The 13208-nt window shown below is 27.9% G+C and overlaps 1 protein-coding gene across 2 annotated transcripts in view; it reads right to left on the reverse strand.

Moving 5' to 3' along the window:
* Positions 1 to 1080: 1080 nt before the first annotated feature.
* Positions 1081 to 13208, reverse strand: part of LOC107449891 (LIM/homeobox protein Lhx1) — a 218201-nt gene continuing 206073 nt past the window's right edge. For both annotated transcript variants that reach the window (XM_016065571.4, XM_016065562.4), the window contains 2 exons: positions 5851 to 6024; positions 1081 to 1587 (listed from right to left, as the gene is read on the reverse strand). In XM_016065571.4, coding sequence (XP_015921057.1) covers positions 1400 to 1587; positions 5851 to 6024 — 362 coding nt within the window. In that variant the 3' untranslated portion in view covers positions 1081 to 1399. The remainder of the gene's footprint in view (positions 1588 to 5850; positions 6025 to 13208) is intronic.

The raw sequence follows: 13208 nt of genomic DNA on the forward strand, positions 1-13208 counted from the left end.
GAAATTGCAAAGAACTCGAATTTCAATATCTCAGCAAGTTGGTCAGATAGTTATTGGTTTTTGCCTTTTTCTTTATTCATTTTGATTTAACACAAAGTTTGCTTTTGATTCAACTGCAATTCAAAAGTTTAAGTTGCTCATTTAACGTGATGTAATTTCTACATTATTTGTCAAATATGTTTAGTTGAGCAAATGTAGCATCTGTTAAACATAATAAGTTTTGCAAAACCATTATTTAAATTATATGATGTTAATATTAATTATTCTTTAAATTAATACTCTACAGTCAATTTTAATTGATTTACATTGTACTTATTCATCAATTATAATATTTATTAGTCAAATATATTTATGAAAACTGTAAGCTAATGATAATCATACTATTATAATTATTATAATCTGTTTTCACTTACTATTGCTCCATAATTATTTTTCAATAAAAATGCTCAACAATTAATAATAAATATAATAACTTAATTATGATTGTTTCTGTTATCATATAATTAAGGAGTAGTAATTTTTATTAACTGATTTTTTTTTCTAAATTATACTTTAAAAAGAATATTTATCAATGAAAATTTTTTTTAGGTGCATCAAAATCTTTTTGATAATTTCAAAATTTTTTTTGAGTGCATCAAAAATAAATAATAAATGTAGAATTTTTTTTTTAATATGTTATCGACTTTCTTAACAAATTTGTGAGTCAACGTTATTTTATATTAAATTATTTTATAATATATATTAATAAATGATTTGTTCGCAACAAAATACTAATTATGAAACACTAAAAAAATATTCAATATTTTTTATATTATTACTTAAAATGGTGAAATTATTTATTATACAAAATAAAGAAGTTTTTCCTTTGCTTATACAAAAAAAATTCTTTCTAGTAATTTCTAGAAATTTATTTCAATTTCCCATGCAAGAGAGCAAACATATACTTACATTTAAATTTTTTACCAACATTAATAATTTTTCTTTTTTAAATTAAACTTGTTTAAAAAAATAAATAAATTAAATAAAGTGAATATAACTTCCCCTTTCTTAATGTACTCTCTGTCTTTTTACATTTTTACATTTTTGTTTCCTAATGATAGCAACATAAACAATAAAAGAATCCCTTTTCTATATTTACAATAAATGATTTCCATTTCGTATTTAGAAATTTGGCATCCATGTTATTTCACTTCAGTTCTTTTCCTCTCTTCTATGCCGACCACAAGAAAGCTTAGGTGCAGACGATAAGTTCCTCTGCAAATATGAAATTTTTTCTGTACAGTTTCAGAAATGAAATACGAAGAATTCAGTTCAACAAATCATCAGACGATTCACAGTTTCAATAGTCCAAATTTTATTCGGTGGATACTGACACTGGTGGTGCCAAAATGGCGTGACGTCACCAAACTGGAGTCTCTGACATAGTTGGATGACCGGATAAGTTTGCCGGAAATCCGGCAGATGATGATCGTGGTGGTCCGTAAGCGTCTGATGCTAGGCTGAGGACACTGTCCGGGCTAGATCGCTGTGACATGAGATCACCATGCGTCGCCAGATATGGTGCATCTGCCCCTAAGTTGACAGGTCCTGAAAAGGAATTTGAAAATAAATTAAAATTAAGCGTAAAAATGTTTAAAAAATATATAAATGAATGAAAAAATAAAAACTTAAAAATGTATATTTTGTTTATTTAAGGTATATAATACTTCAAAATGTTTTCAATATGCTGTAATCAAATAAATATGATCTGAGTATGATGAAAAGATTAAGTGATAACGGTACTTGAAAATTAAGTAAGACCTAGTAAAAAAATTTAATAATAATTTTACAAGGGTATCAAAAGTAATCAAGTCAAGAGGCAATTATATTGGGGTATCAAAATTGATCAAGTTAAGATGCAATTATATTGGGGTGACAAAAGTGATCAAGTCAAGATGCAATTATATTGGGATATCACAAGTGATCAAGATGCAATATTGGGGTAACAAAAGTGATCAAGTCAAGATACAATTATATTGGAGTATCAAAAGTGATCAAGTCAAGATGCAATTATATTGAAGTAGCAAGAGTGATCAAGTCAGGATGCAATTATATTAGGTAACAGAAGTGATCAAGTCAAGAGGCAATTATATTGTGGTATCAAAAGTGATCAAGTCAAGATGCAATTATATTGTGGTATCTAAAATGGTCATGTAAAAAAAACTAATGATTGTACGGTGTATCAAAAGAGGCTAAGTCGAAAGAACATAAAATGTGTAAGAACGAAAAGATATTATAGGATTTTTTTTTATGTTTTAAATGTACTTTTCCCATTCAAAACTTTTATATAGTTTTTAAATCTTATTTAAATACTTCTCAAAATACTTTTCCATTACCTTGATTACTTTCAAAACGCAAATCCAATTTTTCAATTTACTTTTATGTATATTGTTTATTTTATATTTTTTCAATATTTTACAGGATTTTATAAGATACTAATGAATAGATAGTTTTTACTTTCATATAACATTAAATAGGATTTTTTAACTAACTCTTATTTTCACTAATTAGTTAGGAAAACATTTATAATTTTTTTAAAATACATATCTCATTTTAAACATTTTTTTTTTAAACTAATGTTTGAAACTAACCAGATTTTTTAGTAGTGTTGCATGTAGTTTTTTTATCACACATTTGTTTTCATTAAAACGAAAGTAGAAATTTTAAAGCTAGCAGACAGACGTTAAAAAATACAAACCGTATAAACTTTATGATCAATATTTTGAGACAGAATGTTTGTCAAACATCAAAAACTCAAATAAAATTAACACGTTTTATTTTGTTGAAATTTTATTTTTAAAATACAATTTGCATTTAAAATATCAGTACTGAATAATTAAATTTTGAATTTATTAATTAGCCTTGAAATATATTTTATTTTATTTTTAGTAAATAAATAATCATATTTTGTTATATCCTTATTAATCGAAACAATATTATTCAAACATATTCATTTTATACTTTAAAAGGAAACAAAATAAAAATGCTTGGCAGTGTTTTTTTATAAAAGTATCTCAGATAATCAAAAGATTTTAAATTTCACGATGTTTCTTTATATTTTTTTTATAACGAAATTTTTACTTTGAATAGAACGGTATCAAAAGACCATGCTAATCAGAAGTCTTTTGATGTTTGCTTAATGAAAATTTCATTCCGTTGGTAGGCGATATCTAATGATAATTTCCCTTCTTTGAATCAAAACTTCATTAAAAATGTTCAAAGAGTATTTTTGAAATAGCTTTCCTTCCCTCGTAACTAAAAGGAAACCATGTGGAAATTCGATACGAGTAACAAAAAGTTGCAAAAATTTACTTCTTCTCTTTTTAGAAATTGAAGTTTGAGCTTTTGCAAAAATAATCCCGAGAAATGTAGCGAAATTAAAAGGAAGAAAAAAAAATTTGAATATTTTTAAACACTAGATTCATTTTCTTCAGCTTAATTAGAAGTTTCTTTATAAAAGAACATTCGGGAAAAGTTTTAAGATCGGGAAATCTTACGTTTTCAATAACAAAATAGTAACCATTAGAATATTATAGATAAAAAAAATTACATCAATAGAGAGTAAAAAAAAAAGAATTCACCTGAAACAATAGTAATTTAAATTTTTTGTCATCTTTCTCTTGAGTGTTTTGGAGTACATACGGAAAAATCAAGAAGGGGAAGGATATTTTTCGATAATTACAGATCGATCAAAGGAAAAAAAAATATGAAGTGTCATTTGCACATTGATCAGAATACGTAAAGAGATAATAAAAAAAGAAGAAGAAAGAAAAAAGTAAAATTCTATATGATTCACCGCATTTTTCTCTCTTCTCTTATTTCTTGGGTTTCTTTTTCCACGCAGTTTCCTCTCATGTATTGAACGATTTTTCGATATTGGACATTGGCAGATAAAAGATATTTCGGTTTTAATTAAACTTGGTGACAAATTAGGTGCAGTATATTGGAGAAGAACAACTAAAGAAGCTATTGGTTTCGTTTTTACCCCCCCCTCCTCCCTTTTGCAATATTCACGGATTTTAGTTTCACTAACTGAAAAAGATTCCATTTTTTATTATACTGGGTGATTTTTTTTTTTGTGTGTGTTTTTTTCCCAAGGACATCTTTTTACAGTCTTTTATTCGCCAAAGTAAGGAAAGTTATACTTTTTTTTTATCAATAAATTTTTGAAAGTGCTAAAGAAATGTATTTAGTCTTTTTTTTTTCTTCTTAAATTACCAGCACTTTTTTAAGATTATGTTTAGCAAGACGAAATTGGGAATTATTGCTTCCAAAAATTCCTAAAACACTTGGCAAGATATAACATTTTTGAAATAAACCACTCTCTGAGGATTTCACTGTGATCTTTAAAAGCATTATCAAGATAAAAAAAAAGGGAATATTTCTATCATTTATTTCATTTAAAGAGGTATTCTTCATTTAACTATTTTCGCGTTGAAAAACCAAAGAGGAGCTCTCAAATAATAAAATATTGAACTTGCATTTTTAAAATTATTGGTTTTCTATAGTTAACACCTAAATTGAAAAATCTGAAAAAAAAACAAACAAACAAACAATCAAATGAAATAAAAAACGGCTAGACTTTCAAAGCATTTTTAATCTTGAACATATGATTGAGTAAACACTTTGCGTCATTATGACGACCATTCATTTTTTATATAGTTTTTCAAATAGTAATTTACAAAGGCTGTCGATATAACGGGTGAATAAGTGAATGAAGGAATGAGTGACAATTATAACTGAGTTATCTAAGCAATGCTTGAAAGAATCAATAGGAGAAAATAATGAAACAAACGAATGAATAAATAAAGTAATCATATACAGTTTAAAATCCATTATTTGTGTTCTGGACGTCCACAACCAGAAATCTTTTTTAAAGCTCAAATTTTTGTTAAAAACATGTTTTTCTAAAAAAATTTTTATCAGCATTTAACTCTAAATCATGCTTGACTCGAGGCCTTTGACGACAAGTCCACAAAATGCTTTGTTCTCTCAGTTGGTAGGCCACTGTAGCAGCGGTGAGGTTTCATGAGTATTCAGCATATAGTTTTAAGGGTTTAGTTTAAATGATCAGACAACTTTTATTTTTGGTGCTGTTTTAATCCATCTTGATATAGCTTAGTTTCTACTAGTTGGTTCGAGCTATGATGGCTCAAGGGATAGAGCGTTCGCGTTCCAATGAGGTGAACCGGGTTCGAATCCCGGTGATGGCTGGTCGATACTAATTCCGCATCCAGCTGGCACCGACTGTGTACTGACGTAAAATATCCTCAGTGGTACACGGATCATGGATTCTCCTTGTCGTGAGGCTAACCGAAGGAGGTTTTCGTGGTTTTCCTCTTCATGTAACGAAAATGCGGGTTAGTTCCATCAAGAAGACCTCTACGAAGGCGAATTTATCCCAATACCTGATCCAGGAGTTCCTTTTCCTTCTGGATTGCATTCAAAACTACAAGGCTGCGGAGTTGAACATTAGTAGTCGTAAAACCGAAAATTGGGTCGGTTGTTATATAATATTGGTTGGTTCGCCAAACAAACGAAGAAACAATTAATTAGTAATTTAAAAGACAACTGCCTTTACCATTATTGGTTGTGGGACTTTAAAATTGTTTTAATTTATTTAAAAAGATAGCTTTGCAATAAAAATATCAAAAATTTTTTAAAATAAAACTTTTAGGGCGTTGAAATATACATGCAAGTCAAAAAATTGCTCAATGCAAGTCAGTGTTGTTCAAATTGCGGTAATAAAAAATTAGGTTAAAGTTAAGATTTGCACAAAAATTGAATTTTTCATTGGTCTTTGATATTTACCTGGGCCAACAACGGCGGAGAGAGGTTGCTCCATACTAGTTGGAGGAGGAGGAACATTCTGACCGGGTCCTAGTACACCGTGGTATGCCATGCCATCTGGTGGTGGTTGTCCAGGAAAGAAGTCGTAGAAGCCTGGCTGCCCACCATAGCCAAAGTCTCCCGGACTCCCAGAATCTGAAATGACAATGGAAGAAACGTGTTAATTAACCATTATTAAATGTGTCCCCCACCCACGCACTCTAGGTTTTCTACCAAAAATGTTTGAGTATATACTCCCTTCAATCTAAATAAAACTTTTGTAGTTATGAAGTTGATAAAAATCGGCAAAAAGGTTTCCAAAAATGTGATGATTTTAATACACTAATGTAAAAAAATGGGTGTTTGAAACGATAGAAAATAACGGAAAAATTAGAGGATTAAACATTTAATACTTGTGCTAGTACGTTAAAAACGTGTCTAAATGTTTTTTTTATATTTTTTTAAATTTTTTTTAACATCTTATTTCTTTTTCAAACTTTCATTGAAGCCAAAGCAATTTTAATTATTTAAATTTTTAACAACAAAAATTCATATCTATATTTTTTTAAATTTTGCCTGTGAATCCAGTGAAATTTTTGTTTTGTTTAAAGAAACATTTAATGCAATGTTTTTTTTTTTAAGAAAAAATTTGCTTCTTTAAAAAAAAAACCATTGGAAATTATTAATCAATTGTTTGAACAAAATAATATGAATAAATTCCTAGAATTTGAATTATGTTACATTTACAAATTCTCTAAAATTTTAATTTTCTAAAGTTACATGAAAACCAAGACACAATCAAAATATTAGAACTATTCAATACCAAAGGAAATACTATAAGAAGAAATTCCTTCACATCCATATAAATGAAACATTAAAACCAGTGGATTCTAAGGTTACAGTTAAAATTCTAAAGCGATGTTAAAGCAGGGAAGCGATATTGTCAGTGCGAGTGACAGCCGCTTAACCCTAACCGCCGCAAAATAACGTAGCATCGAGTTACTGTATCCTTGTTTCCATAGCAACGAAGAGATCGGTTGATAGTGCTTGGGGGGCCTTGAATATCCGCGAAATTCTATTCCAGATTAAATCGGGAAAGCATTGAGCAGAACTTATAATCCTACCACGGCCAGTTATCGAATACGATATCAATTGGAGGATACATAATAGATGTTCCACAACGTGATCTTTTGTTTCTAATGGATGACTTTGTATGGATTATCCGTATTTTACTCACTTAATGCAACATTTTCTTTCATAACTTCACATTTCCATAATATTTATTTGATTAAAATTTATATTAAATACAAATGTGAGTTATAACAGAACCCAGAAATATTATGAAAACGTGTTAATTATTAAGCTTAGAAAAAATAGCATGGGCTTATTTAAATCGATTTATTTTTTAAAATTTGTTTAAGAAGAATTTCTAATTTTGCTAAGGTTTAGATGTTCAAATAATCATACCAGATGGGATAGAATAGATCATATCATATGGTATAAACCATATTATATGAAATTAATTATTTGTACAATTTTAGTTTAACTTTCTCACTCTACTCATGGGAAGCATGAAATTTGTCAATAATATTACCATTTTTCAGTAATCTTTAAACATTTTATGACATGCATGGATGTAATAAAAATATCTACGCGAAGTAATAAAACTGTAACGCACCATTATATAAAATATATCTTTTCATTTGGTTTCAAGATTAGTTACGTTTCGATTCATGTACACAATAAAAAAATTGAGGTTAAAATTACGATATAAATTTCTGGCACTTTAAGTGCATCATCCATAAAATTCATTTTTACTGTAAAATATTTTACCGTAATTTTTAGAGTTATATTTATTCAGTTAGAGTGATTCAGTGTTTTCACTGCTGATTTTTCTGTTGCTTACAGTGTTTGAGTTTTTATTAGCTATTATTGTAAAAATTGTAGTATAGTAGATATTTTTTTTGTAATATGTTCCGGTAAAAATGGTTTTTACAGTAAAAAGTAGTTGATACCTGAGTGCTGGTACTTTTCACCGGTATTTGATCCGGATTTTCTTACAGTGTAGAATGAATTCCTTACACAATTTTAACACACTAGAATCCCTGGATTATTACTTTCATTTAATGTGATGAATTTTTTTTTTAATATTTAAAACTTTACCAAAAGTTTGTATTGTTGTTGTTGGGATTGTTATTTTATTATTACTTAAAAACATTCTTGTAAGTGTTAGTTTATATTTAAGCTTAAAAACTGAATTTAATAAAATAATTGCTCTATCATAATGCGAAAATACGTAAAATTTTAATAAAAATGGACAATCGTATTTAAATATCAATGGCAATATCAATCGAATGAATAACTATTTAAAATCGTGATAAATGTATGAAATGTTTGTTGTCATCTCAAGTTGCGTTCTCTTTATCAGCAGTTTTAGTACTAAACATAAATTTATTCTCTTAGATATTGTTAACTTGATACAATATTGCTAACTCTATATATCATTGTAGATTCTATATATTATTAATTTGATATATACTGTGCAAATAAAAACATAAAATTTTTAAGGGATTAGATCTCTGCCGCATTTAAAACTTTATCAAAAGTTGAAAAGAATAATATGATTTTTAGAGTTACACATTTATAATTATTTGTAATGCTGAAGTGGATTGATATATTAAACCGTTTATGCTTTCTGATTAATCTAAAAAAAAACTGCTCACATTATAAATAAATTGTTAGTTTTAGTGAAGGTGAAAGGAAATAAATACATTCAAATGGCATATTTTTTAAATCTTAGAGCAATAGAAATTCATATGTTTTGTTATTTATCATTAAAAGAAGGTATATTGACTTAAATCATCAAATAATAAGATAGAGATATAGCATGCTAGTTTGGTGAATAAAAACCTTCTAATTAAGATGAGAAGAGAATAATTTGAGCATCGAATCTTTCCGATTTTGCCAAGTTACCCCTAAAAGTTCGCTATGAAGGTTTTTCCTTCATGCTTCGTTTCCCCCTATGAAAAACCGGCTTGCATTGCTGGGAAGTAAGCGTTGCTTTATGTTTTATGTCTGAGTATTTTTCAACCACACATGGGTACATGATGTTAATTGTAATCGTAATCGAGTTTCAACAAGAAATAAAACTTGGAGAAAGTGAAATAAATGTTTCAAAATAATATGTCTATGAAGCATTTTTCAAGAAATTTCACCTAAATATGTTAACTTAAAGCAACATAAGGTATCGCAACATTTTTCAAAAAAGCAAATAATAAACAAAATTTAAAAGAACCTCCATTTTTATTTTAATAAACGAATTTTATTTTTATTTTTTATCATCCTAAATTTATAGTTGTGGAGTTGTTCAAAGCTTTTAATTATTTTTTAAATTTTATTCATGCATTTTTAATGAAATTTATCTTTAGTAGAAGCTGTTTACGAAACATTATTTTTGATATTAATGCTACTTAAATTTAAGATATCACATATTTCTGAAGATTTTCAATTCGATAAACACTTTTATTATTTTTTTTTTTGTTTCTTTTCAAAAAGGAAACAAAAACAAATCTGGCATTATTTTGGCTTATTTTTGTTAAGTTTTCAAAATTTTTATGTGTACGTATGTTTTAAAATATTTGATACTGCAGCGGTAAAAAAAAATAAAAAGTTTGTAGATGAATAAATTACATTTTCAGCCGCAGTTTTTATTTTAATTTTTTAATTAGAAAAACTTCATTTTTCACTGTAAAAGAATGTCGAAATGTTAGAAATGAAATAAAAAGTTGTGCCCTCATTATGATGCGCAATTTCTCGTGAAATTAAAAATGAGAAATTGTTATTGGAAGAATAAACTTTAAACAACAAATCATGATTTGAAGAGATAATCAGGAGTCGAAAACATCTCAGCAGACCCCATCAAATATATCAATGACAAAATAAATGAGGGGATAAATTCTTTTTAAAATCGTTTCAATGATTTTTAAACAAACAAGCTAGTAAAAGTATCAAATGAAACCCTTTACTGAAAGGCTCTTTGCGAACTGCTATAACCTTAAAACTTTAACCCATGCATTAAATAAATTATAACTTGACTTTGAAAGATTAGATTTCAATAACAAAAATAAATGAAGAATAATTAAAGAAACTTAAAATATCAGTAATCGACATTCGATAATGTATCGCTATAAATGCGTCATAGGCACATGTTGCATGTGGAGCAAAAACAACTCCAGAAAACTCCCCCTTTCACAAAACACGGTTGTATGTATTACCTCCCCCACTATTCTAACTCCCCTTCTCCTCACCACCGAAGCCCCTGGGTCCCTCAGTTGATGCCCAAGATCTCTGGAGCGCGAAATTAAACGAGGCGTCCCGTCGTCCCTTGCGGCTAATCCAAGAGGAACCCCTCTTCCTCCATCCCAGCCACTCCACGTGACCCATGATGGACTATCCGGCTGCACTATTCGAGTTTTCGCACCCCCCACCTGATATTCAGGAGTATTTAGTCGGGATGCAATGATTTTGTGGAGTTTATACCACCCTCCTATTGTTATGGCCGCGTATGTTCTTGGACAAACTTGACGTAGTTATCTAATTAAGGAGGTGGCTTAATTGTAAGGGGGGTGGGTGGGATAAACAAAATTGGTCAAGTGTTCTGTGGGTGAAATGAAAACTTTCGAATATTCTAATTTTGTTGTTGAGGGGAGTAGGAAGATTAGGGAGAGAGTAAAAGAATTTTTTTTTTCTTCATCAAAATACTATAAATTAAACGGTTGAATTAAAGTTGTCTCATTTAATAGTTATAGGTGCCATTGTCAACTTCATAAATACAAAATTTTAAGTTAATTGAAGTGAGAAAGTAATTTCGAAATATGAATAAAAATTTTTTTGCTTTACATTATTTTTAGAGTATTTTTGTACGAGGTTACAAAGTTGTTAAACAAATATTTGGTACCGATTTACGTTGAATTTAAAACACTTGTTATTTTTGTACAATTAAATGTAATTGATTACGAATAACTACCAACAAATGATTTCTATTTTTTTAATAATAATAATTCCTAACAAAAAATTTAAAAAAATTGATTTTGAGCATATTTTCGCAGACTTCACATATAACATAGATACAAATAAAAGGAGCAATTTATTACGATAAAGGGAGTTTGCAGAATAATTATTTTGTTAAGAAAGTTTCATTTGAATTACATCAATTTAGAAGATTATGTGACAAGAATTAGGAGAAACATTGCCTATTTGTGACTAATATTTTTTTCTTTCTGTTTTCGGACAGTATTGTTTGAAATATGTAGATTTTTGAATATTACTTCAGATGGATATTTCGATTCGAGAATAGAATCATTTAAAAAAATTCTGATGAATAATTCTGATGAATAAATTTGCATTCAGGCATACACTAGAAAACTTTCATAAGCTAAAATGAATTTACTTTAGCATTTATTTTGTCAATAGTGTGTATTTTTATAGTGACATTATGCCATAACAATCACTATTTACAAGTTATTATAAATATGTCATTAAATTCGAGCATAATACTTTTCCAGTTTTCAATACTATAAATTTATATAGGACTTAAAAAATGGCAAAACAAACTGAATTTTATGCCATTTTTCGGTAAAGCAGTTCCTTGGATATTAAAATTATAAAGTTAAAAAAAACCTACAATGGGCAGGAAAAATTAAATAAATAAATTTTAAAAAAAATGGAATACATAAAATAATTTTTGATCAAACGATCGAATTTTCACCCCAGAATCAGGATCAGAAATCCGAATCCGCTAAAAAAAAGGTACGTTTATTCATAGCAAGCACGTTTTGCGTCTGATTTCATAACTTAAACTATCTTTTGTACTAATTAAGTAGCATATTTGAGACCACCCTTCGAACTATTAAAATTGAGTCCTAGAACGTGAAGATCCCATGATCGCTAAATCTAAAGTTACTCAGACCGGTCCGTTTATTTGTATTTTATTTATTTACTTTCGCACATTATACATCTTCAGTTAAAGTGTTATGTTTTATAGTTTGCGAAATGTTTAGTTCCTTAAGCATAAAATTAGAATATAAAAACTTTCCCAATAAATCATTTTCAAACAAAAACTGTTTATTATTTAGCGTACTGTGATGTTAAAAAAAAAATTGTAAAACTTTTTGAAATAATGATTTATTATAATATTTAAACATAATAATAAGTTTTTTTTATGTAAAAAAAAAAATCAAATTCTGCTTACTATTGCAAAAATATTATTGACCTTCTCAATAAGTATCAAACAATCCAAAAAAATTGTTTTTACTGATAGATTAACTATTGAAGTAGAAATTTCGAAATATTCTTCGAAGCAAACAGCAGATGACCGTTAAGAGAAAATCAATTATCTTTTCCTCAACTCCTCACTTAGAAAACGTTCTCGTGAGTTGAGTTGTGGGAAAGTTAAAAGTTGAATGCATTATTTAAGCAACACATTTCTCAAACAGTCTCTTGTAAAAGTAGAAAACTGGATTAGTTTAAATTTGATGGATAGAAAATTAGAGTTTATTTAGTTGGGAATATCCACATCTGAATCTTTCTCCTGAACTGAATCAGAATCGAAAATGTAAAGATTTAAAGATTTTAGGAAAATTTCGCTTCATTGTAACAGGATTATTTTATTTAGAATATAAAATAATTGATGGGTGAGATTTGAAAATTTTTCGTTATAAATGTTAAATAGAAAGACAAAGAGTGAGAATTTTCATTAAAATAGTTAATTTAACTATTATTTTCCACAAATATGTGCTTGTTTGAACTGTATATCTTGAAAGTCTTTCAAAATTAATTTTGATTGTTTTTTGCTTGTATGCATTTTAAATTTTCTGTAAACAATATGTATTTGGAATATTTTCAACCACTTGTTTAAGTATTGCAAAGAAAACTGTCAAAAGTGGAAGAAATATATTACCAAACATATTCACAATATTATAAGGATTATAGTAATTTTAAATATTTCCGAAACAGGTCAAACTTCAAACAAAATATAATTAAAACTATTTAAAAAAAATTTTAAGGAAATTAAGTTTTTTTAAATTTTTTACTTATTCATAGTTTATAGCGTTGTATGCATAGAAATTAATTCCTTGTAAATATTTCTACCAAACTCATAGAAATGCATTTACATATCACAAGTTATATGTTATAATGTTTTGAAGTCTATTATTTTTTTAAATCATTGTTCATGATTTTCAAAATTCGTGGTTCATTCCTATTCATTTAAACGTAAATTAATCCCAACACCATCTATATGATGTTGGTTCTCGTAATTGGTAAAAAAGTTTCCGTACAGA

This window comes from Parasteatoda tepidariorum, chromosome 10 (genome assembly GCF_982258835.1).
Source record: "Parasteatoda tepidariorum strain Cologne lab strain chromosome 10, Ptep-v5.0, whole genome shotgun sequence".
Lineage (NCBI taxonomy): Eukaryota > Metazoa > Arthropoda > Arachnida > Araneae > Theridiidae > Parasteatoda > Parasteatoda tepidariorum.